The sequence below is a fragment of the Juglans microcarpa x Juglans regia genome, chromosome 7S, assembly GCF_004785595.1.
Source record: "Juglans microcarpa x Juglans regia isolate MS1-56 chromosome 7S, Jm3101_v1.0, whole genome shotgun sequence".
Classification (NCBI taxonomy): domain Eukaryota; kingdom Viridiplantae; phylum Streptophyta; class Magnoliopsida; order Fagales; family Juglandaceae; genus Juglans; species Juglans microcarpa x Juglans regia.
The window spans coordinates 4,040,707-4,067,079 of record NC_054607.1 but is presented as its reverse complement, the minus strand read 5'-3'; the positions used below and the strand labels follow the sequence as shown (position 1 = coordinate 4,067,079).

Sequence of the window (26,373 nt, the reverse complement as noted above, 5' to 3'; positions counted from 1 at the left end):
ACAAAACCATTCCACCATCTCATAGAAGCAACATTGCGAGGAACTGATGAAACAAAACATGATGAAAGAGCATGCGTTCAAGTCATAGCAACAAGCATGGCATACATTAACCAAGTTTCAAAGTTTTAACTTCAGGGTGAAACTTCAGACAGACCTCTGGAGGTAAAATTGAAATATTGCAAAAAAATTAAACAAATCTCTGTCAAGTATCGGAACCAACAGAGATCCGAGAGAAAAAAAAAAAAGTCTATGTCTGATGCAGGAACTTTAATGACTATTTCTTCTCTCTGGTAGTCTCACTATTAATGTTTACCTAAGCTCGGAGCCCCCTGTTGAGACTGACCATGCGGGTTGAAGTATCCCCTTGGGATCCCCTTGCAGATGAACCACTCTGATAAGAAGTCCTCCCGGACCCTCCATATGCAGCATCTTGATAACGTGTACCCTGATAGCCAGTATTGCTGCCTCGTGACTGACCTGTCCGGTCTCTTGAATAACCACCTCCAGCAGCTTGGCCTAGTGCCAAAGGTCTCCCTCCACCATATCCTGTACGCCCACTGCCACCTTGTCTTCCTTGAGTGAAAGATGAGTTGTCTTGCCACCTATTTCCTCCAGCAGACGCTCCAGTAGTATAATCCTGGCCTTCTCTCCGTCTAAGAGGCAGATCCAAACCACCCCCCATCCTTGCTTCTATTGCTCTCTCATTACTTTCTGCAAGAACTGTTAGCTTCTCTGTTAACTGGAATGCCAGAGCCTGCAACCTAGTGTGCTCGACATCATGGAAAACGATGCACCTGCTTGGCTGGTCCCAACTTGCATTGAGCTCCTCATTAATCATCATCTTGCTGATGATGCTGTGAGTCTGGGCCTCTGGCAGGTCAAATAATACCGTGAGCTGGTCCAAACTGAGGGAATTATAGGATAATGAGTAGGTAAAAAGGTAGGTCCTCAGAGCCTCTTCCTTGATCTTAGCCTTGAGCATCTCAAGGACATTCTCTCGATTCCTTACAAGCTTCCACACATCAAGGGATTTGACAATATCAAAAGATTTTTCGAAATCTCCCATGCTAAGGGCCCTGGTGGCAGCCATTATGTGGTCTCTGACATTTTCTGGGGGACCTGTAAATGTTTGCCTCTCACTCACCTCAAGCAACCGCCTCAGAGTCTTACTTATGACCTTGCGCTTTGCATCGTGAATGTTTGCTGCCATGTTGGGTACTTCTAGCAGCATAGCACATATCAGATGTACAGCCTCCAGAAGCTCCAGATTTATGTGCATATGGTAAGGCATCTGCCGCCTCCTTTCAATCCTTTCCTGTGGGTGGGAGCAATATTTGCAATAGTGAGACCCTGGGCATTTACATATATGCATGCGCATGCGCATTATATGGCATCGAAGATACACTGAAGCTAACCCAACAATCATATTTACAGGAACAGGCAAACTTATTGATCTTTCAAATTCGTGATTCCAAATGGAATGAAAAGCCAACAATAAGTAGTGCTTACAAAGGTAAAGGTGTAGAAGGTGGGTCTTAGTTCAAAACCCAGACCACATGCCCTATTAAATGCAATCCTTCTTATGACATTCTTTCAAATTTGGTCACATTAAGAAATTAAAAAGAAAGAAAACATAAATTAATTGATTATAAACTAGTTTGAAAAAAAAAAAGCACGTGGAATATCCAAGCAGGCAAGCCTCCAAAATGAGAGAGAGAGAGAGAGAGAGAGAGAGGAACAATACAAAATAGGTTACCCTACCTATGAAACATATAACAAAAAACCAATACCTGTTCTGGAGTCTTCTCATGATATCGGCTTTGAGAAACACCTTGTGCAAGCAACTCCTTTACCCTTCCACCAGAATATAGTTCAGAAAGGCAGCCATGGCCCTCAATTATTAATCCAACACGGAATGCACATAGACCAAGTTGTGCCATTGCCCTGTTGAAAAGGATCTGCGTTGATATGTCCATATGCTGAATGTTATCTTGCAAGTGGCTCATAAGGAGCAAGTCACGTGAAGTTGAAAACTCATCCAAGATAGCATGGTGGTAAATATCACAGAGCATGGCACGGGCTTTAGTCCGGTCATCTCCATACTTATAGATGAGGGATACCAGAGAATCCATCAAGGTCCTGCTATTCTCAGGAAAGGTTGGTTTCCGAGGGACGAGCTCGGGAGTAGCCACAAATGCAGAAGAACTTCTAGTTTCCTCGACCGCTTTAAGCTCCTCACCTGCTTCTCCATTATCTCCATCTCCTGTCAGCTCAGCCAGTTTTCTCATGGCATCATAAACCTCTTGTGGCTTATAATATATTAATTCCACCCGCTTTAAGGAAACCTTAGCAGCAGCTTTGAAATCCCGAACCCGTTCTAAATAATCCTGGACATTTTGAGCAAGAACCAAAAACATAGGCTCATCCCTGAGTCTCTCAACATACTCACGAGTGTGCGGATCAATGCATTGCAAGCTCTTGAAAAACTCAACATCTATCCTTTCCACAAAGGCAACCAAGTTTCCCCAAACCTGAATTGTCCCATCATATTCTGGTCCCTTCTGGCTTTCATTCTCATCAGGCTCGACCATATCATCCACAACTATGTTGGGATACTGAACAAGAATATCCAATATCACAAGCATATTTTGCACACACTTCTTCCATACGCTTATTGGCATGTGGCCGTTCAGGCCGGGATTGACATCAAATTGTGCCGAGACAACACTGAATAGAATTTCAAGTTTCTGAGCAGGGGTCTTGGCAACCTTTGCCAAAAAAGAAAGCTGCTCAACCTGCTCAAACCTTCCAGTTCCTTTCCTACCCCGAGCAGCCACGACCTCCTTGAACTTCTTGTTAACCTTATCCCATGTGATCTCACTAGGGTTCTTGAATTGCTTGTCCATAAGCTTATCTTTCCTGCTCATCTTCTTCTCCCACGCCCCGTCATCCTCATCTTGGCTATCCCCAGCCTTGTCATCATCGTCGTCATCATCTTCAGAATCTTTGAATTCCATCTTAGTTGGATCCTCCTCAATCTCAGAGTCGGTTTCGTCATCCTCCTCATCTTCCTCTTCCTCATCCTTTTCCTCCTCACTCTCAGGATTTTCCCTGCACTTTGTTATCAAATCCTCATATTGTTTGTTGTTCTTCTTCAGCTTCTGTTTCATTGAGTTCAAGGCCTTAGCATTGCTGCTGCTCATCTTCTTCTTCGCATCCTTATTGGCCAAAGCCTGACTCAGGAAGTCCTCCAACATCACAAGGGCTTTGATGTAAAGGTTAGGGACCTTTTCAGACTCGGTGACACGCATAACTTTCTCCAGCTGCTTATTTATCTTGTCAAAGCTTTCTTGCAAGCTTACCCAATCATTTATTTTCATTGCGTTCTTCATCTGATCAACAGTAGCTGACATTTCTTCGAAGCGCTTATCTTTTGCAGACCTAACGACCCGCTTTTGGCCATCGGAGTCATCACTATCACTTGCATTCCCCTGAAGGTATCTGCTTCCAGCAGCTTGAGCAGTAGCGTCACCAGGTCCCCCATTCTCAATCTCTTCGTCAAAATCACTCTCCTCCTCCTCGGAGTCACTGCCACCCTATTAATTACACGAAAAATAAATCACTTTCTAGCATCCGTTGTGACAATCGATTCATAAATACTAAAATCATAATACAGAATCAAGAAAATGAAACTAAATAAGTCATCCAAACAAAGGTAAGAACCTGGGATGTCCAGAAGCGCGAAGCCATTCTCACGTACGAGTTAAATTCAGCGGATCACAAAAAGCTGCATTCAGGCACCAAAAAACAATTAAAAATCATGATACCTTCTGTAGAGGGACCTTGCTTTTAAAATTTACCTATCAAGTATCGATCTGCTTCAGCATAGAAATAAAAAACCCAAAAGAGCCAAAAAAAAAAACCCCAGACTTGTTCCATAAATTATACACGTTAGAATTAAGCCAAAAAAAAAAAAGTAATGAAATAATTAGTTATAAAAATCATCCGTTGGACGAATAACACCAGAAACTCTTGAGGCATAAATCTACAATTTACACCAGAAAGCTTACAAAGCAATATTTCAAAGAACTCATCCACAAGTTTTCCTCGTCATTAGCAAGCCCATATAAAAAAAATTAAAAATAAATAAAAATCATCCACAAGAAATCAATCTCAAGGGACTGGGGAGATTACAAGTGTGGGTTGACTGAAGTAGGAACAACGGCGCGACAACGCTCTAGGAGAAGGAGTCGACAGCGAGGGGCCGGGGCAGTTCTAGGAGCTGCGAACTCGTCGAGGGACGGCCGCACGACGAGAGAGAGAGAGAGAGAGAGAGAGAGAGAGAGAGGGTTCTGAAACCGAGTGAGGTCGCGGGGTGGGCTTTTAGAAACCCTAACTACTTTAAACGACGACGTTTTACATGAATTTGGGCTGGTTTTGGGCTTCCGCTGGGCTGCTACGATTTTGAGCTTTAAGCCTTTTTTTTTTTTTTTTTTTTTTCCCTTAAACCAAAGTTCTAAGTGGATACAAAAATCGATAAAACCGGACGGGCCCAATGCGGACTGGCCGCTAGAGTACAGAATCGGCCAAAAATTGACAGAGAAATGGTTGGTCGGTAGTAGAAATAGATTGCAACTGACGTCAGCAGTTTAGTTTCGATTTGAACACGGTTCAAACCATCAAACTGATTGATTATATACATATGGAAAATGTTATCCGCCCCACTCCCCCTTCCTGTTTCCCATTCCCGCTTGACGTGGAATGCCATGTTGTAAGTGTTTAAAAATTAAAGCCGCCTGTTGAACATTTCATCTTCAAACGTCCTTCTTCGTCCTCAATAAACAAAGCATTGAGCATTTCATCTTCAATCTTCCTTCTTTGTCTTCAATAAATGAACCCATCCCGCATCATTTCGTCTTCAAATTCTCGCACCCACCGATTTGTCTTCAACCTTCTGAGAAACCCATCCAACACCCACCATTTCATCTTTAACCTTCTGCGAAACCCATCCCACCGAGAGAAAAACCTATCCCACCAAGAGAAACCATCCAGAAACCAGTTCGTCTTCAAGCCAGAGAAACCCATTCCACCAAAGAGAAACCAGCTCCTCCATCCATCCCACAGCCAAAGAGACCCATTTCGAGAGACCCATCCTACTATAAAAAAATTGTCGAGTTTTAGTAAACGTCCTTTACTCTGAGGTTTCAATCAGTAAAGGGAGGTGCCATCCTATAAAAAAAAAAAAAAATGTTCTTGCTTTAACATGTAAAAAGACACTAATCCCATAAAGAAATCTGTTCTATCTCTCTCTATGATAAAATTAAGGGAATTTTGTGTTGATCTCACACTGGAACTGGAACTTTTTTGTTTTTTTTGCCGTAAAACTATAAATTCTAGATCTAAAAATATTCGAAAATAGATTTATCCAATAACTAAAAGGAGCTATGAAGAAGAAATGGCAGAGTTTTAGAAAGAATAAACAAAGTAAGACTGGAAGAGGAAAAAAATGAGAGAAATGATTCTCGTATACTTGTGAGGCACCAAGTTATTAAAATTCCTTGTGATAATTTGGTTAACATTCTTTAATTCAACATTTCTTACCTGATGATCGACTACACCCATCTGCACCTCCCTTTATTGATTGAAGCCTTAGAGTACCGAACCCCTACAAAAACAGAGTATCCAAGAATACCCAAAATACAGGATCCGCACTAAGACCAAAACAAATCAAAGAGCTCACTACGATAGGCTCTAAAACGGCCATCTTCTGTATTCTCTGCCTTTGGAAGGCAGGCTTTCGTTGGGGGTTGATTTTTGCCTTCTGAAGAGGAAATAAGAAGCAGAGGACTGAGGAGGGAGGGGGGATGTTGGAGAGGAGACAAGACTTGCCTCCTTTGTTTTTTTTTTTTAATAAAAAATTATAAAACAAGTGGCATGCCACGTATAGCGAAAAGAGAAAGCGGTGGTATTGTGCGGTAACTGTAGCGCGATCCTATACATATATATATACATGTATAAAATAACATTGTTTCACTTAAGTAGGTGAATCAACGTCTTTTTAAATCCACAACTTTGAAAAAAAATATATGAAACGACACATTTTAGTTTAATACACCAAACGGCACCATATCCTTTCCCTCTCATCTCTCTCTCCCTCTCAAGCTCTTAGCTCTTTCATCTCCCTCTCGTCTCTCATCTCCCTTTCGGCTCTCCCTCAAAGATTCTCTCATCTCCGATTCTTTTTTCTAGTTTTTGTTGTGATATTTGATTATTTGTTGTGAGATTTGCACAACGATATTTGTTGAGAGATTTGTGAACTTTTTTTGATGGGTTTATGAAATTAAAATCAACGTGAACATTGATGAACCGATGGTAAATGGCCGGTTTTATCCCCCTTCATCGGCCATTTTCGGTCAATATCACCCCCTGAAAAATATGTCGATGTGGTTTCGATTTGGGATTAAAACTGCACCGATATGGTCGATTTTTACCCCTAAACCAAACCCCTTTTTTTAAATCCTAAGTTTAATACTGACATTCATTTTAATCATAATTATTTTTATTTATGATTTTTATAATTTCTTTCGATAGTAAATTTAATTTGTAGTATTGATTATTAAAAATTACTAATTCATTAGTATCTAATAATTTATTATTATACTATAGTATTACATATTATTAACTTATTATACTTTACTTATTTCTATAATAGTGTCTAACTTATTTTATATACTAGATTTATACTATAATTTCTAATTGTATGTTATTATACTAGTATCTAACTTATTTATATACTAAACTTATTTTTAACATCTAGTTACATGTTATTACATTATAGTATTACATGTTATTAACTTATTATACTATAGTTAGTTTTATACTAGTATCTAACTTATTTTTATACTCGATTAATACTATTAATACTATGATGCTTACATACACTAGACTATTAATATATTTATATTACAATATAAATATATTATTTTATAATAATTAACACGTACTACTGTACTGATATATAGTATTGAATTTAACTAGTTTTTTTTTTAATTAATTAGAGTTGGTAGTTTTTTTAGGTCGAAACTTTTGACTTTCTATTTTAGGGCTTTAATAATAATAATAATCCGATGTCTTCTATTTTATTTTAGTTATAACAACCCCATATGCATATAACAATCATCTTTAATATGCAGAAATGGAGTGTGAGCCCGTTATCATCAAGATAAGTAAACAACTATATATAGATAAATAAATAAAGAAGGTAGTTATGTGTTATGTTATAATTCTCTATTTATAACCGAAAATTAATGATGGAGATACTTTAAGCCCCGCCTTTCCATCATGTAAATTTGATTGTTATTTCTTGGACACTGTCTTATTCCTATTTGTCCTCTACAAATATGCATACTAATAACCATTCTTCCAAAACCAATTTTTTCCAAAAATAGAATATTTCTTGCTGCCATTTTTAGATGTGACCCCCAATACCTTGTCTCAAAATCATATAAATTGATCAGCATAGAAAGTATAGCAAGAAATTGAGTCTTGACAAGCTAGAAAGGACTTATTTTATAGGGTTAACATGAGGTTATGGTTCTGGTGTTTGATTCTCATAAGCATGGTGGTGCTACTGGCTACTGATGGGATTGCTCTAAATCGCGATATCTATAATGAATGCAAGCGGTCCAAAGTCCCACCCCCAGGTTGTCCTAAAACAGGGGTCCCTCTGAGAGCTCCAGGCCCTTCAAAAAAAGCAAATCCCCACACTCACGTTTGCAACAAGACTCTTCATTGTCGCGGCTAACATATGACCGGTACTTAATCAAGCCAACAAAATTAATATTATGTTTGGCAATAAAAGATTTCCAATGCAAACATGTTTTAACCCAAAAATATTTTTTCCTTTCCTTCAAGAAAATCCCCCCTAATTATTAGTGGCACATGAAGGAGTATTATGTTTTGTATGGTGTTTGAAAGGGTATGTTCGAAAGGAGCAGTAACTTAAGTGGAACAAGAAGGTATTTTTGAAAGGGCATTAGCTAGGCCCATGAACTTTATGTTGTTTCAATGTTTTTCTTCCAAAAGAAAAGAAAAATGAAAATAATAGTTTGGAAGGGAATGTAAGCCATATGAAAGTTCAATAATATATCCTTCTCATGTGTGTCTATTTCTTATTCTTCTTTTTAATTTTATTTTCTACTTTGTATTAAGAAAATGTAACTTGTTCTTTTTAATGCACAAACACAAACAACGACCAGGCTAAAGGGACCAGAAGTCCAGAACTATGGCCGTTAATTGCCCGCCAGAAATATGGTTGTTGCTAGCTTCAACTTGCAGGCATTGGATGAAAAATGCCTAAAACTACAGAGTACATAACAAAGTTGAGAAATAAATTGTTCAAAAACAGTTTAAATATAGTTATACTATTCGGTGCGTAAAATATATCATTTATATCATTTAAATGATAAGATTTGATTTGTTAAATTTAGATTTTAAAATTTATATTTCAAATCAAATTATGACATGTAAGCACTTTATCCAGTATACTCTACACATTAACTTGATAATAGAAATTTTCATCTAAATATAATGAGAAGTAGAAGGTCTATAAATAAAATAAAAGTGCTAATTTCTACAAAAATTTATACAAGTAAGTTCACAATTTAACGCAACTTAACGTGACACACTATATATATATTTTACAATAAAAATAACTTTACACATCTGACATATTACACTAAATCACGTCAGACTGTAAATTTCCTTATATAAAATTTGTGTATAAATCAAACATTTTTTCTAAATAAAGAATTTACACCCTGATATATTTTGATATTATATGTCGGATCTAATGAGATTTACTATCTAACATATAGTATCAAATTACTTCAGTTTATAAAATAATATTTTCAAAAGGAAATATTTCTCATGTGGATTTCTTGTGTATACCTCCAAGTATTTTACGCACAACCGGGGTGGGGAACTACGGGGAATCGGCATGCCACATTAGTTGATTTATTAAAAAAAATAAAAGTAAATGGACTCAAACAACACGACGACTTGAACTGAGGGGGAAAAATAGAGATTTTTGGTCGCGGGGTCGTCTTCATGGAGGAGAGAAAGTAGAGATTTGGGTCTTTGGCTCGTCTTCGTGGGAGGAGAAAAAGCTAAGGTTTTAGATCTAACCCACTCTGTGCTTGTCGACTACATTACTCTAATCCACTCGAAAAGCAGTTCGTAATCCTGGGTCGTTGAAGTGGAGCTTCAGATCTAACCCACACTGTACTTTCTTTTTTGTGAGAATAAGCAATAGCATAAAATAATTTATTTGCCTTTGAGTTTTTATAAACTGGCCGTCAGTGACTTCTAATTTCTTAATGTCAACTCATGAGTGAGAATTTTTATAAATTGGCCGCCAAAGCTGGGCTCCAATTCTACAAACCATGTCTGTAACTACGATGTTAATTGCCTCCTACTTCGGGAAGAGGGTGGATTTTGTTTCATTTGCATTGATGTATCAAAGTTTTAAAAATAGCTTTGACGTGACCAAACCTTTCATTTTATTTCCAGCAACTTTTCCTGCACTACTTTTAGCATAGTTTGCGTCACGAGAGCCCTCTCCACCCCCTAAATCTCATAGTAGTGAGCTCCCATTTCAAAGCATTTATATCCTTAGCTATTAGCACGACATCACATTCCTCCTTCGTGTTGATTGTTATAGACCTTGAACTCCAATGAGAGCCAGCAGGGAGTAGGGCCTGACTGAACAAGGAAGCTCAGGTGTGCTGTTTCCAGCAAATGTGGTAGCTCTAAGCTACTAGAAGAAAAGGACCTTCACTATTTCACGGCAATATTTTAGGCTTATTACGGCCGAAGGTATTGTGGTAATTGGCCAGTTTTGTTGTAGTGGTCGTAGCACTTGAAAACTTGCAAGACCCATAACCTTAAATATTGGCACAAAACTTATATTAATAATTATTTTAATTATATTCATTTCATTAGCTATAGCATCCGAATGTTGTGTAATAGGTAGTCAGATTTCATATATTTAAAAAATGATATAGTTGTTGCCTGTCATAGATGGCTAGATTTCGATTGTTGGAATTCTACCAATATTAGCCATTGCGAGCCTTGGATTCTTATTAATTATAATTACTCTAGTCGTATCCCGAGATATGAACTAAGCGATGATAAGAAATGATATGAAAATTAATTAGAGTTGGTAGTTTTTCTGGGTTGAAACTTCCTATTTTAGGACTTTAATAATAATAATAATCCTATGTCTTATATTTAGGGGTGTTCATCCGGGTTCCAACCCGGGAACCCGGATAAACCAAGACCGGGACCCGGGTTTTAAACTTTGGCTGAAACCCGGACCGGATTGGTCCAGGTCATACCCAGGCTGGAATCCGGAAATCCGGGTTTCGGGTTGTATCTTTATTTTTTTTTTAGTAAAAACCTTTATTTTATTAAATTTTTTTTATAATATGCATATGCTGGGCAAAGCTTATTCCCAATATGGGCTTAACCCCTCCTTTTTAACCCCGTGATTTTCTTCCAATCGATCCCAAAACTTATTCCCAAACTACAAAAAAAAAATCCCATCCACCACTTCCTCATGTGAGCCCAACCGAAAGAACAAGGGTTGTAGCTTCATTGAATTCGACATTTTTTACCTCTAAACCTACACCCAAAAACCTAATCTTTCATCTTCTTCACCATTTCTTTCTTCATTCTTTCAAACACTATATCTTAATATAACTATTCTTATAGCAAACTAAAAGCTTTCAAATTTCTTTTGCTTCCTAAAACTCCAAAAAAAAAAAAAAAAAAAGATATGAAAAGCACATATTGAAACGGGAATCAATAAGTCCACTCCTTTGGTAGCCTAATCTCATGGTTCGTTTCTAGCAGCGGCCGGATGTTACGCTTCTGATGAGAATAGACGGTGTTACTCCTAAGCCTCGGAGCAATATCTGCAAGAAAACAAACAAACAAACAAAAAAAGTCGATAAAAACCATTTTCTTTTGTTTGTACCCGAGGGAAAAACTTGACATAAGAGTAACCGTATATATACCAACGTTTGGAACAGTAACTATCCCAAAGAACCGAGGCTGAGGCTGGGGTTGGGGTTGAGAGCCCATCATATCTTTCGAGTTGAGGTTCAGCGTCTAGATCTGTTTGGCTAAAGAAACTTAAGATCTGGGCATATCAGTAGTGAAAAACGAACCATATTAAAGAAAAAAGAGGAGATCTAAGAAAACATTAAACGCTCAAAACAGAGAGAGAGAGAGAGAGAGAGAGAGGGGAACATACCAAGAGTCAGGGGCCAGGGTTTGGAGTTGGAGTTTGAGCCAGAGAGAGGACATCTCACGGAAGATTCAAGAATGAGGGTTTTTGTTTTTATATATAACCCGGGTACCGGATGTTAAATCCGGAACCTAGGTTTCATAACCGGATCTGGCTCGGATTAGTCCGGGTTTTGTAATGTAGGTTCCGGGCCGAAATCGGAATCCGGTTATCCGAGTTCCAGACCAGGCCAGGAAAAAACCCGACCTGTATGAACAGTCTTATTAACTACATAACTTTTATATTTTATACGAGTATATATAATCAATATATAAATAATATATATTTTATAACTTATGTACAGTATCAGAGTTAGAGGTTAAGGTCTGACTTGGTTAGTAGATAGTTCCGCCCCTGACTAGAAAATAAAAAATAAAAAAATAAACTCTAACTTCATCTTATTGAAATTGCGACTTTGATGCTGCAGAATCGAAACAAATCTGAATCAGATTTTTGAGTTTTTGCATAGCACACTGCAGAGAGAAAGGCCCCGTTTGGTTTTACAAATGATCTCAACTCATTTCAGCTCATCTCAACATTCAAACAGTATTCAAATATAAAACTTTTCAATTTTAAATTTTTAACCTTTTTTCTATATTCATTAAAATTTTTAAACTTCTAAATAAAATATAAAAAACAATTTAATTTTTTTAAATCTCAAAATAAAAAATTATATTATAATAATATTTTAATTTTATAATATTTTTATTCAACTTTTTATCTTTTATTTTTTAAAATCTATTCAAATATTATTATTTAAAATTATTTTATTACTATTTATAAATTTCTAACTGGGATGTGACCAACAGAGCTAAGAGAAGGCATGTGCGCTAGCTTTATGAGGATTGTGTTTATAAAAAAAAAATTGTTATTCATCATCTTCACATATTATACATCACACTTATTTTTATTTTTTTAAAAATTTTTTTAGTTGCATTTTTTATAAACTAATTAATTTCATTTACTCATCATCTATAGATCACATATTTATTAAAAAAAATAAAAAATTTGTGTGTGATGTCACCACGTGAGAATGATAAATAAAAATTTTCTTCTAAAAAACTGAGTTAGACAAAACTACTTTATATAAATATATCGGATCGGGTTCCAAATCGAGCGTGAAACCCGAACTTCCTGCCCACGGCACGACTGAATCCGCCGTATAAATTCAATAAAAGCTTCCATGGCGGTATCAGTATGTGTAGCCGGCTTGTACCGACTCGGACCCGCTCCAGGCTACTGCTTCCTTCAGTCCTGGCAATACTCCACCACCAGACCGCTAATACTTTTTGGAATTTTGGCTCAGGTTAGAGCCTCTCTCTCTCTCTCTCTCTCTCTCTCTCCCCTTGCTTTATCGATTGGGCAGGTAATCTTCTTTGTTTTCGTTGGGGTTTGTTGAGAAACTGAAGGAAAGTAAGCACGAAATAGTAAACAATTATAGTCTGGGTGAGCGTTTCACTGCCAAGTTTTCGTATTATTTCTCTCTTTTTTTCTTTTGGTCAATCTGGAAAAGGCAACAATATTCCATTTCGCATTGATTCTACTGTCTCATTTAGAAAATTGTCTTATGCAGGAATGATGGACTCTGGTAACTAACCAGTCCATCACAGATACACAAAGCCCTCATTAAAGAGAAAATCTGCTGCAGCATAAATACCCCAAGCTTCCGCATTTTCTAATTCTAGATATTGGGATTGACGGAAAATGATTTACTATGATCTCTAGACTGGGATTATAGAATTTGTAAGTTTTTGTCCTGTATTTTCGATCCTGAAAGAGCATTTCTTTTTGCTTCTCCGTCAGGCTACATAAGAAGTGGTCATGGATATATCATCTTGGGACGGAACCATCTCATTAGCGGAATTTCATGTCGCTGCTCGTGCTTTAGTAGAGAAATGGAAAAGGGTTTCTTCAGCTTCCCCTCCTTGGTCATGGGTCTCTTGTCCAAAACAACCTTGGGTTGCTTCTCACGAAGTTAGCGTTGTCAACTTTCCTTTTAGTTTTTCCTCCAGTGTAGTAATTTCCTTTTCAAAAAAGTTGATTTTTATTGTTTGTTCCTCTTGCTCTCTTAGGTGGAAGGATACTTGTCACTGGAGAACATAATTATCGTGTCAATTAAGGTCTGTCCTTAGTGTTATAGCAGAGCACTAGCTCTTTTAATTGATGAAATGATCTTAGCATTATCATAATTGTTATATTCAGGAGGAACATGATGAACTACTAAGTTTCCCTCAGAAAGAAGAGACAAGTTGCCCTGACAAAGAGGAGTCCATTGATATTGCCACCTTAGTACGTCTTTTAACTAACATCCTTGTTTTTTTCCCAATGTGTTATGTATGTCTTGAAGAATAATTAAGTAGATATATATATATATATTATCGACCATGAGGATTGTGCATTTTCTGTTACCTGTTAATTCTTGTCTCCTCTACTATATTGATCAAGAACTTGCTCTTATTGCAAGGTCCAGAGTCAGAGTGATCGTGATGAAATATGTTACTATGATCTCCATATAGTATATAGTGCTTCGTATAGGGTTCCGGTGCTATATTTTCGTGTGTACTACAGTGGTATGTTTATCTGTATTTAATCAGATCATAAATAACGCATGAAATTTGTTTTTATACATTTTTTTATTATAAATATACATATAAGCGCACATACTCCACATACTCTGTAGCATGTCAGATATACATGTATGTATCACACATGCATATAAAAAAAAGTATGTTTATATCTACACACAAGAAAGTATGGCTTGAATACCCCTCTATATGTTTGATCGAAACTAGTATAAGCCTTTCATAATTTTATATACATATGAGACCCTTTCTATAAACAGAATCAAAGAATTATGGTCAGCCATACAACAGCTCAAAAGCTGTCTCTGGTACCACCCACAAGAACCCACACATAGCACCTTTCCAATATAAAGATCCTTGTGTTTGTGAGATTATCCATTGTCAAAATTTTATCCCAATCAAGAGAGAGAAAGAGAGAACTTCCTAAGAACCTTATTCGGGACTGAATTTATGCATGTAACCTGCATGAAACAACTGCACATTTAGACTAGATCAATATATAGAGTATATATAACTACATTTTCAACATCCATATCTATACCGATCTTTATCTATTGAAATTTTTTTTCAAGCAAAGCACTCATGTTTTTAAGTATATAGATGGAGAACCTTTGGAGTTTGAGGATATAAAAAAACACCTTCCTGCTCACTCTGCCAAAACACTGTTGGATTCAAAATGGACGTTTATAACCCAGGAGGTAAACTTTATATTTCACTTTCCTCTTCTTTTTGTTTGGTTTCTTTTCTTCTTCTTTTTCTCCTGAAAAAATATATTACTTGCATTAGTGATTATATTTTATATAACTTGGATAGAGACAACTGCCATCAGATTCTTTCTCATATGAAGTATAACCTTAAATCAAATTGCTGTTCAATTTGTGTCAAAGGTTTTCAGTGCACCTCATGGTACGAAGTTTTGCTTTTTGCAAGGGGAGAAGATTATCAAATGAGCATGTAAAAGTGATTTGAATTCTCGAGCATGTGCCATTAGTTTTAATGATCTGACTGGATAATAACAAGGTGGGTCTGGATTGGTGCGAGGCTCTGTAACTTCTTTTATTTGGAGGGTTAAGTGTAATTGTGATAGTCATGGTTGTGGTGCTCACAATTGTGGCCATTAACATTGGCAACAAACTTGTGAAGGTCGTGGTGAGGGTTTTCTCAGATCTGTCGAAGAAGAGTGGAGAAGGCAAAAAAGAAATGTGTTGCTGAATGGGTTTTGGGCATGATGGGACAAAACAATGCACGTGGATACATTTGTTAGCAGTCTGACTCTCACAATATAGGGACAAGAGCAAGGATATATCGTGAGGTGAAACAACTGCCCGCAGGTTTATTTGATTGAGAAAAAAAGAAGAAGAGAACCGAAACTGCTTGGTCTGATTGCCTAAGAGGTAGCTCGTGTCTTTGGCCACCAGCAGTAAATGGATCCACTACAAATTTCGTTGCTTTTCGCTATAGATTGGGAGGATTAGTATTGTGTAGCTTGTCATGATGCTGTTTGTTGCAGATAGCCCCAACCTTGAGACAGAATATTTATCAGGGTCATGGTACTTCTGTAGCACCCCAAGCTCTAGTAGGTTGGATGGGGTTATGAATGAGTATAATTCATACCTAGGCAATAATGATTAATTAACAATTTAGCATGTAACAATTACCATGTAAATGATCAAGTCTCCATGCAAAGCACCATAAGTTATCAAAGGAAAACTAGGGTTTTCTTTAAGATACGGCAGCTAGGCAGCCAATCTCCTATTTCACTGGGTTGTGGCTAGGGTTACATGGCAACTAATCTCCTATTTTACTGGGATACAGCAGAACTGAATTTCAAATAGATTAGGATTTATTTACTAATCTTATCTTGTATTTAAATTAAACTTGTACATATTTAGATAGGATAAAGTCAGGTTAGTTTAGATAAGATAAAGATGTAGTTTGTTGAGATTCAAATTGAATTCTCAATCTTATCTTTGTAATTATTTCTGGAACTAATTTTTATATAATGAGAAGGAAGCACCTCAAAGAGGTTATCGACCAAAATCTGACATGGTATCAGAAAAAGTGCTAGCCACATATGTATATGAGTCCAAAAAGACTAACCAAATTGAAGCTTCCCTAAAATCACTTATAAAGCCCAGTTTCACGTGGTAATTAACCAATGCTGGCCTTAGCATTTATGACTACTTATACCCATCTGTGGTTATTCCTTTTCTCAATGTGGGATTGGAGCAGTACTGCTTTACTTGAACAATGCAGGTCTCATTCCATAGAATCTCCCGACTCTCAGATTGGATCCTTGATATTTCAGGAATTATAACTAGTCTTTTGGTCGTAATCATATTGAGCATATAGTTTTTCTGTTGGTATAGCTGCATGTAATGTATAATATCAGAAGTGAAATCAAACTATTCTAGTATTTCTTTTTCTAAAGATCGTTCCTGCAATGTATGTGTGGTTAATGGGTCATTGGACCGACAGGCAACTTGTGGAGAACTTTGTATTCGTCTTGCATGTTTTTTGTCATGTGTAGATTTCTATAATCGGCTTTGACACACAAAGTAGAGGTTGACGAAGCATTGCCTGTCAATTTTACTCACACTTTGGTTTTGTCTGAAAGTTACCACGAAACCTTGACAACATTGACTTGTCCTTGTAGGAGCATCCATACTTGAACAGGCCATGGTACAAATTACATCCATGCGGAACCGGTGAGTGGATGAAGCTGCTTTTCCAAGGTGATGTTTCTCTGGCTAGAAATGGAGCGGCAATTGAAGTATATCTGATTTCATGGCTCTCATTCGTTGGGCAAGTTGTTGGTCTTCGCATCCCTTATGTAATGCTGAATCAGCTATGATGGGTGGCTGATGACAGTTTAGACTATATCTGTACATGGTGTAGACATATTGGAGTTTGCTTTTGTGAACAATCTCTCTCTCTCTCTCTCTCTCAGCAAAACAATGTAGAAAAACCCATCAAACCAAGTTTCATCCTTGGATAGTTCAGACAATTTTAAAGGTTTTAGCAGGTCATAGGCACAGCAAGATCATATTACCACCTGAATTTTATTTTTTATTTTTTATAACTGCAACCTCTAAAGGTTTGATGTAATTCCTGTAATAATTGGATACAGGGGATCAACCTCTGCACGTGTTTTTTCGATGTATCTCTGTCTCATAGCGTGTGAGATAGTCTATACGCATGAAAGATGCAAGGAACCGTCCGTTGAGAGACATGAATAAAATGATATATTGCGGACAAAATACACAATCCTCTCAATTTACCAAACAATTTGCAATCATTTCCAAATTAGCAATGTCAACAATTACTTCCCAAACTATTAAAAATTGTGATGCATCCCATTTCCCATCAAAAAGTCAAATAAAAGAGAACTCTATTAAATTAGAAAAAAAAACCGAAAAAATAAATGGCAACCGGAAGAAAGAGGCTATATACCAAACATCTGTAAAAACTAAAAACTCATTAGTGAAATAGTACAAGGGGTGTGATGAAAATTATGATTTCACAGAGAACCAAATACAAGCATCATCGCATGATAGGGAGAAGTAAACCGTCCACGGTGACGCAACACCCAATTCTTTAGGAGAGAGATCAGTAGAGCGAGTGCATACATCCCCACCTTACAGTGTAAAAGGAGCATCCCAAGAAGCATCATGTCTACAGAGCTTCCAAGTCCGAATACAATGTCAGAATGGGGCTGAAGATGTTCTGCGAAGCTGATACTTTGGCTCCGGAGGTGGTGCAGATGGCAACATTTTCTCCAGCTCCTAAAAGACACAGCTAAGTTTAATATTCGTACACTTCTTTGGGGCTCGCTATCATGATTTTCCTTTTTTTTTTTTTTTTATTGAAACAAGTAACAAGGCAAAGCCAAGTACACAGTGAGTATACAAAAGCTGAACCTATTTACAGTTTAGGAACTAGAGAATGAAATAAGAAAATCATGGACACTAGTTCCATTAAACCCAATAGCTGAAGCCCACTGAAACAAGGTATTAAAGAAAAACATCAAAGTTCATCCACCGAGCATTCCTTATTTTCAAAGCATCAACCATTCCTCTCAACACAAATACACCACACAAGGCAGAGAGGGATCATATTCCAAACAGCAGCAATTTGCAAATTACCCCTTGAACCTCTCCAGCAAGCAAAAATATCCACCACCCTTCTAGGCATCACCCAAGCCATTCCGCACTTCATACCATAACGTCCTAGTCACCTCACAATGTAATCATAAATGATCCACCAATTCGCCAGCTTTCATGATTTTCTTATACCCATCTCTAGTTCCTAATTTGTAACCTGGTGTTCTCAATTGTATACTTCTAATGTACTTGGGTTATGCCTTGTTATTTGTTTAAAAAAAAAATATTTCAATTATAAAAATATCGCATACACAACTAAATAATTGATGAAGGAATAAAGAATATACAGAAATTAAAAAGGCATTAAGCCAAGACTCAGCATGTGCCTAATGTGCCAAGTCCACATAATAAAACATGTGTATAAAAAACATCTGCTCTATGAGAAGTTTTCATTTGAGAATTTTTTGTGGCTCCAGTATTACAAAAACTATACAAGAGATATACCTAAATAGATAAAGGAAATGTATCTTCCAACAATTTTTTTCTTTTTCATTTTTTTGGAGAGAGAGAGAGAGAGGAGGTCTCCCCTGTATAAAGAAATTCTTAGATTAAAGGCACCAATTACATGAAGAATCATGTAAGGGAACAATTAGATTTTGTTTCTGCTAAAGAGAAATCAAAGAAAAAGAAACAAGGAAAGTCAAGAATGAGATTAAAAAGAAGAGGTAGAAAAAGATATAATGTGAAATTGAATTTTGAAAGAGAGAGATGGAAGGTAGAGAGGATAGAAAAGAAAGAACCTTCTCCTAATTACTATCCTTTCCCCCATGCAACAAAAGAAGAAGGATAAAAAATAGGGATGCCCGGGGGGAAGTATCATTCAGGGGAAATAAATTAAAAAAAAAAAAAAAAAAAAAAGGAAAGAAGGAAGGAAAATCCTTCTTCATTAGTTTTTTCCCAGCTCCAAATTTATTCCTTGTGCATACTAGAGAAAATGAATCTTTAGAGAGAACAGTGTCATTTTTCTTTTCTCATCCACCTCGTAAATGACAAATCAAGTGTATGCCATAAATCTTACAAAATTGAGCTACTAACTCGCCAACACTACAAGATTGATCCCATGACCATACCCTGCACAACTTGTTTTAAGGGGCCAGGAGCCCCTGTTTTTTCCAAAGACACTTGGCTAAAATTTCCAGCCACTTGCAATTAGTTCAATGAATCCTCCAATGCTCAAAATGAAATTTATCATATGCACCAAGCGATTGGTGTTCAAAAAACCATCCACCAAGTTTCAAAAGATAGTTATTAAGCCTCCAGCCTCAATATAGTTCCAGAAATAATGCCACTGTGTGGGTGTCTGATGACATCCATGTAGATGAAAAAATTATAATATTTTTTTATCCAGAAAAAAATTATAATCTGATAAAGGAAAATATGCCAATCTTGTCTTGAAAAATAATGCATGCCATTTCTCATCTTCAGGACAAGGAATTAAAAGAGGAACTGCTAGAATGATGGTCTATGACTTAGCAACACATAAACCCAAATAAGATATGATGCTTTCCAGTACGTATAGGGCACTCAATCAATGAATCCAATATTAAACTAGTTCGTATGTATAACAGAAAACATGAGGGGTTAAATCGAATATTACTGACTAATAACATCATATTTAACAGCATAATAGAAAGTTTACCTTATGAAAGTATTTTTTTATTACCACATCCCAACCATAATGTATATTATTCTTTTAAAAATGTTCATGTTAAGACACTGAGAGAGAGAGAGAGAGAGAGTTGCCATGTTAACATGCATCAAGATGCCCATACCCCATAACAGCTATCCATGCCTCAAAAGGCCACATTTTTCTTTAAATAATCAGTAGAAAAGAAACACATTACCATTATTCTTATGAGACTCTAAGGTATTAAAAAAAATAAACCCAAGCAATTTGTCAATATCTTAAATGAAGAACCTAACCTTCCGTTTCCGGAGCCTTTCGTTTTCCTCTTCCAGACGTGAAACTTTGTTCTCCAGTTCATTAGTGTAAGCCTAACATATTGATATCTTTCAGGTCAATGGAAAATCAACATGACAAGTGAAAAGGGCGAAGAAACATTGCAAGGAATTTGTAATGACCAATACTTTTGAAAGCCAACCTGCTTCCTTGCTCGTGAGCGAGCAGCAGATTCACGGTTCTTGATCATCCTCTTTTGCCTTCTCTCAACAGTCTTCTCAATCATGTCTTCCGGGACACCTCTTTTCCTCCCAGGCATTTGTGTGTCCGACAAGTTTCCCATCAATGGCGAAGTTAATGCTACCTGATTCTCCGGATATGGAACATCCATCACAGCACCAGCCCCCATGTGCAGTGGCTGTGGTATAGGCTGGCCAGGCATATAAACCCCCATCATGCTTTGTTGTGGTTGCTGATATTGTTGTTGTTGATACTGCATCCACTGACCTTGCTGTGGAAACTGCAAGACTGTGTTCTGATCAACACCAACAGGACCAGCACTGGATTTCTCTGTAGATGTTTCAGCCACAATTCCTGCCTTCACCAAGAAATCCTCCAAAGTCATCTCTCCCAAAGTAGGCTGCCGTTCCCGAGACTTCTTTTCCTCACTATTTTTGCTTTGCTGAATATCTCTCCAAACCTCATCCACCGTCTTCTTGCTCAGTGCACTAGTTAATGATAGGCTAGCCTGACGCTGCAGGGCAGTCTGACTGGCCTGTGCTGTGCCCTCAATGTCCATACCTGTGGACTGGTGCACCTCGGCAGTCCAAACATTTTTTAGAAGCTCATCGAGGTTCATACTGCTAAGTGGCTTCCCCAAGTCACCTAACTGATTTTGAACCTCATCAAGTGTAAGACTGTACATTGAGTTTTGCCGCACCAATGGCTGTAATTGCGACTGTTTTCCATTACTATTGCCTACACCTTGAGAACCCATTGTCTCGATCCCCATTCATCTAACCCTATGTTAATTTAATCATTCCAATATAAAGACTCTAAAACTTAGCCCTGAATGCTGCTGAACCAAATCTTCAATATCTTCCCATCAATCAAACACCTGAAAATCCCAGATCAAAAGTTCAGACCTTCCAGCATATCATCTAAAATCTAGGGAGTTCAGATTCAAAAATACTTCCAAATAACTAGATCGCATGCGAAACTCGTACTTCATATATAATAAAAAAAAAAATTAAGAAAATAACGGTCAGAAAATCTTTATTCAAACTTCTTTTAGGTAGAAACCTATGATGTACTTCGTGCAGAAAGGCACATGTAGGCGTGCACAGAGCAGAGCTATAACCTCCATTTCACCCAATAATTTTTTAAACTCTAAACCTATTAAAAGGGAAAAAACTAGAAAATGCCCATTAAAACTAGAATTCTCCATCCCTTGAAGGTTAAAGAGTTGAAAAGATCCTCATAAAAGCTATATTGAAAATCACACCAGAAACCATGAGCCTTTAAAAAATCGAAGTATTAAAAAGAGAAATATATCCAGACGAGCCACGGACAATGAATCCCCTTACCTATACTCATTTTCAGAACGAAAGGTGAACAAATCTACTGCATGCACCAAGAAAGGGCATAGCTCTAGCCCCTATAGACCAATTCCCTAAACCAAACAACTCAAACCCAGAAAGATTCACCCACAGTTTGCTCCCATTAAGATTACCAGCTTCATTTGCTTAAGATTAAAAAAAACACAAAAGATACCAATTTTATTTAGAGAATAACACAGTAACCCAAACAAGATCGTGGCATTACATCACCGAAACCCCAGAACGTAATAAAAATGAGAACAAATATGAAAAGAAAAGAAAGGGCCTGCATGCAAGAGCATCGGTATTCTTATTGAAAGCCCAAAAAACTCAAAAAGAAAAAAGAAAAGAAAAGAAAGAACCAGATCATAAACCCCTCGAGTGGTCCCCAGATGTAAAAGCGAGACGTAGAACAAGGAACAAACAGTGATGGTCGAGGAAAGAAAAGAAAAATGCGACAGACAGTGTCTCACTTACTTGATCTGAATCTGTGCTCTGGAGGAAAGATTGAGAAGATGGAAAGGGACTTTTGGGGGTCTGAGACTTTTGTAGTCACTTTTGTTCGGGTGGAAAGGAAATCATCACCGGCGTGTACATCAAAAATATTAACATGTTCGTACAATGTCTTTGCTTGCAGAGGGACAATCCCAGGTGGGGGTGTCTCTGTGTGCGGGCGAGGCAAGACGCAAAAGAGAGAGACAGAAAAATCAAAAATCAAAAAAAAAAAAAAATCAAAAAGTCCCAAAATTTATTTATAGTTATTAGGAAAAACAACGTTAATTGGCTCTTTTTAATTTTGTTTTTAGTTTCCGATGTGAATAAATTAAGAAATGCTAACATGTGGGTCGCCTCATGCGATAATCATGAACTCTCCCACTTGTTTGGTCTAATTACAAAGAAAAATATATGGCACACATGACGATAAGTGTGCCTTGTTTTTCTTTTTCTTTTATTTTTACAAAAAAAAAGGTACTAATTTCTTTATATTATGTTATTATATTTATATGTTATTTAATACATTTAAAAATAAAAAAAATCACTTGTACGATTGTTTTCGATACTAATGTCTATGCAATTATATTTGCATTTCATTTCGTTACATACAGCCCCGCTCACGGAGGCGTCGTGTACTCTGTTGAAGTGGCATTGCCACATCAGCGATTGTTTTTTTATTAAAAATAAAAAAAAATTTATACATCATACTACTATCTCACTTTTATTCTATAAAATAATATATGATATATTTATCATCATTAAATAATCATTTATTAGATATATCTTTATCATCTAATGGTATGAATGTATCACATTTTACTTAATAAAATGAAAGTAGGATGAGAGTTTATTTTCTCGTTTTCCTACCACGATTATTGAACTTCTTCGTCTAAGTAGAAACTCCCACATGAAAAGAGTAATACTATACACTACATCACTATCCTATTTTTATCTCATTATATAAGAGGTGTCATATTTATCACTGTTGAATGATAAAGAATCATCTAATAAATGATTATTCAATAATAATAAATTGTCAGATTATGTATAATGAGATGAAAGTAAAATAGTAATATGATATATAAAATTTTTCATCTAAAAAATATTATTTACAATCATAAACTAAGCAAACACCGTCCACACATTTTTGTTCAATTTCATCAAGACCAAAGAAATGAACTTGTCCTAAATGGTCCGTTTCATTAAACCTATGTGGGCATCCACGTCGGTTCGTCCAGCAATCACATGACTCGAGCATACTCTTCCTTTGCACTTTTGCTTTGTTTGAATCATTAACTCCTCTCAACTCATCTCAACTTATGATTATAACTTTTTTAAATTCTAACATAAAATATAATAAATAATTTAATTTTTTTAAATCTTAAAATAATAATAATATTAAAAAATAATATTCTAACAATATATTCAAAGTTGGATGAATGTGTAATTGTGATGTAAGGTTATGAAAAAATGATAAAAATATATTTTTATTGTCATTGGTTCAATTAATAATTAAAAGAAAAATAATATTTATAATTTTAAGGTCTGTAAATTTCGAGCACTCTTTTTGAGAAATATAAAACCTACGTAAAAAAATTATTTTTTAATAATAGACTCTATTTAAAAAAAAAAAAAGATTGTATGGATTTGCACACCAATATATATCTAATATTACTCTAATCAAGATTTTTAAATAAAACTACAAATAATGACTTAAGAATAATTAATAAGAGAGGATGATAATGAGAGTATAGCATTCATTTGTGATTTTGCAATAATAACCAGCCTTGCATTTGTTATGTTATTGTTATTCGAGAAGCTTCGATAAATTGACTAGAAAACCTTGTCGAAAATTTCCCATCAGTTTGCTCCATTTTCCTAAGTAATTTACAATATATTAAGATATGTATATTTTGCAGAGAGGACTTAAAAAATAAAAATAAAAAATCAACGAGATTATTTTTATGTATTAATTAATTAAAAGCTTGTATATGACAGAAAAAATTGTCAAATCAACGTAAAGAAATAACAATAAAACATAAAAATAGTTTTTGACAGTTTGTAAAAAAACTTCTTATTGCATATTTGCATCTCTCTTACTTTTTTTTTAAAACTCTTTTTGAGTATTCAGTTAAAAAAAAAAAAAAAAAACTCTTTTGAGCATTTTTAATAATTATTTTTAAACCATATTTATATTTTGTAGTATTTTTAATTAAGTGAATTGATGTGGTACTTTTGAATTATTTTATTATTAAGTCGGTTTATAAAACATATTATTCATATTATTTATAGTCTACATCAGATTAAGCCACGTAAGCATTACATAATATAAAAATCTTAAAATAACAGTACCGGATAAACCAAAACATTAGATTAGTGGGACAAGAAGTATTTCACTATAAATTAAAAAAAAAATCCAAAAATTATAATACGTAAAAAACACTATGACTTTTTTCAACAAATGAGAGAAAACACAAACTATTTTGAAGAACTGATTCTGTATTTAAGTCCGTGATTGGATGTTGAATTGATTATTTCAAATAATTTGGATTGATCTATAAATAGTAATATTTGATAGATCTCATTATGATGTATTTGAATGTAAATACAATGAAATATGTGTTTTAATATATAAAATAAGTTGAGATGAATTTAATTTTTTTTATAAAAAATTAAAAAAATACGAGTCTAATCAATAATTAATTTAGAATAAATTGAACTCACTCCAATAATCAAACACAACCTAAATCTAACGAATAAGTTGTTCGTTTGTTACACTTAGGAGTTAAGCAGCAACTTATGTCCATCCCCGTTTTATTAGTTATAGTATAAGTTTAGTACATTTAGGGCCCGTTTGAATGCTAAACACAACTAAGTTGAAGCTGAGTTTAGCATCTAAACATATATGATAAAAGAGTTTAAATGCAAAGACAAAACATATCCAAAACAGTCAAAATTAGGACTAAAATGAACTAAGTTGAAGCTCCATTCAACATCCAAACATACAATTAGTTTTTAAAAAAATAGATAAAATTGAGATTCACTAAAAAGAAATATTTTTTAATAATAAATCTATTTTTTAAAAAAAAAAGAATGGGCTTATGCACCTTAGTATTATATTTAGCATTAATTTTCATAAAAAAATATCATTCATGAATACTTATAGTCCAATCATTAAGGTTGTATTTGAATGTTGAACTGACATGAGTTAAGATGATAAAATATTATTTTTTAATATTATTATTATTTTGATATTTGAAAAAGTTGAATTATTTTTTATATTTTATGTTGAAATTTGAAAAAATTGTAATGATAAGTTGAGATGAGTTTATCATCCAAACGTTTCCTAAGAAAAATTATATTTTTTTTAAAAATATGATTTGTAAGAGTATGGAGTACACTCCATTAAAAATAAATAAATCTAAAATTTACATAAAAAATATATTTAAATATTTTTTATAAAACCAGCAGATTGCTTATCTCAAAGTTTTTCACATTAATTATACAAAAAAATAATTTGTGTTTTAGTTTTTTTTTTTATAATTATAATGGATTATACTATACATAATGTGTTAATATACCCATTTATGTATAGCAAAATTATAAAAAAAATCATTTTTTAACGATGTGATGTATACAACATTATTGGATTTTGTACGACCATATTTTAGATGACGGAAAATATACTTAGGCCCATGTATTTTATTTTATTTTTATTTTTATATTTTAATGATTAAGAAAATAAATATTAGAAAAGTTATATATTTTTTTCTTAATAATTAAAGATACTTAAAAAATATTTGAAAGAAAATATAAAAATAAAATTTACTTTAGTGATAACTTTGATAGGGGCAAAAAGAAGATGAGACTGGGTAAAAGCATCACGCCTCATTTAGTTATATAAAACATCTCATTTTATTTTATTTAATTTTTATAATTTTGAATAATGCTAAAAGTTATTATAACAGTATATATTTTATATTCACAATATAGTTATTTTTAGTTCTCTATTTTTATTTTTTAAACTTAAAAGATATATAGTCTATATAATACCATATTATGTATGCAAAATAGTTATTCTTAATAATGACTGTTATCTATATTTATTTTTTCACGTAAAGATATTGATCCTTTTATCAGTCAATAAATTTATTAAAAAAAAATAATATTTAAAATCATAAAATATATAAATATTATGTAATTATTTAAAAAATAAATTAATTTGTAAATAATAAATCTCACGTTTTTAAAAAAACATTGGGCGACATTTTCGTAATCCTACACC

General features: G+C 35.0%; 3 protein-coding genes across 15 annotated transcripts; 1 reads left to right on the top strand and 2 right to left on the bottom strand.

Annotated features, from left to right (window-relative positions):
- Positions 1-47: 47 nt before the first annotated feature.
- On the bottom strand, positions 48-4,370 carry LOC121241719 (eukaryotic translation initiation factor 3 subunit C). Its single transcript, XM_041139606.1, has 4 exons — positions 4,193-4,370; positions 3,724-3,786; positions 1,791-3,596; positions 48-1,315 (listed from the first exon to the last, which is right to left on the bottom strand). The coding sequence occupies exons 2-4, from the start codon at positions 3,748-3,750 to the stop codon at positions 314-316; spliced, it is 2,835 nt and encodes a 944-aa protein (XP_040995540.1). The 5' UTR covers positions 3,751-3,786; positions 4,193-4,370; the 3' UTR covers positions 48-313.
- Positions 4,371-12,444: 8,074 nt separating this feature from the next.
- On the top strand, positions 12,445-16,919 carry LOC121240321 (ubiquitin-like-conjugating enzyme ATG10). Of its 12 annotated transcripts, none has more exons than XM_041137728.1 (7): positions 12,515-12,656; positions 13,154-13,330; positions 13,423-13,470; positions 13,553-13,639; positions 13,815-13,920; positions 14,533-14,630; positions 16,589-16,919. In XM_041137728.1, exons 2-7 carry the CDS (start codon positions 13,172-13,174, stop codon positions 16,784-16,786), a joined length of 696 nt encoding a protein of 231 aa, XP_040993662.1. In that variant the 5' UTR covers positions 12,515-12,656; positions 13,154-13,171; the 3' UTR covers positions 16,787-16,919. The 12 variants fall into 12 exon arrangements, with proteins under 12 accessions (XP_040993669.1, XP_040993662.1, XP_040993664.1 ...); XM_041137730.1 differs by having other exon boundaries at positions 12,541-12,656; positions 12,924-13,330; XM_041137733.1 differs by having other exon boundaries at positions 12,647-12,716; positions 13,154-13,324.
- A 438-nt stretch (positions 16,920-17,357) lies between these two features.
- Positions 17,358-22,304, bottom strand: LOC121240320 (ABSCISIC ACID-INSENSITIVE 5-like protein 2). Of its 2 annotated transcripts, none has more exons than XM_041137725.1 (4): positions 22,071-22,304; positions 20,198-21,112; positions 20,019-20,090; positions 17,358-17,717 (listed from the first exon to the last, which is right to left on the bottom strand). In XM_041137725.1, the coding sequence occupies exons 2-4, from the start codon at positions 21,005-21,007 to the stop codon at positions 17,637-17,639; spliced, it is 963 nt and encodes a 320-aa protein (XP_040993659.1). In that variant the 5' UTR covers positions 21,008-21,112; positions 22,071-22,304; the 3' UTR covers positions 17,358-17,636. The 2 variants fall into 2 exon arrangements, with proteins under 2 accessions (XP_040993659.1, XP_040993660.1); XM_041137726.1 differs by lacking the exon at positions 22,071-22,304 and adding an exon at positions 21,582-22,025.
- Between the last annotated feature and the right edge of the window lie 4,069 nt (positions 22,305-26,373).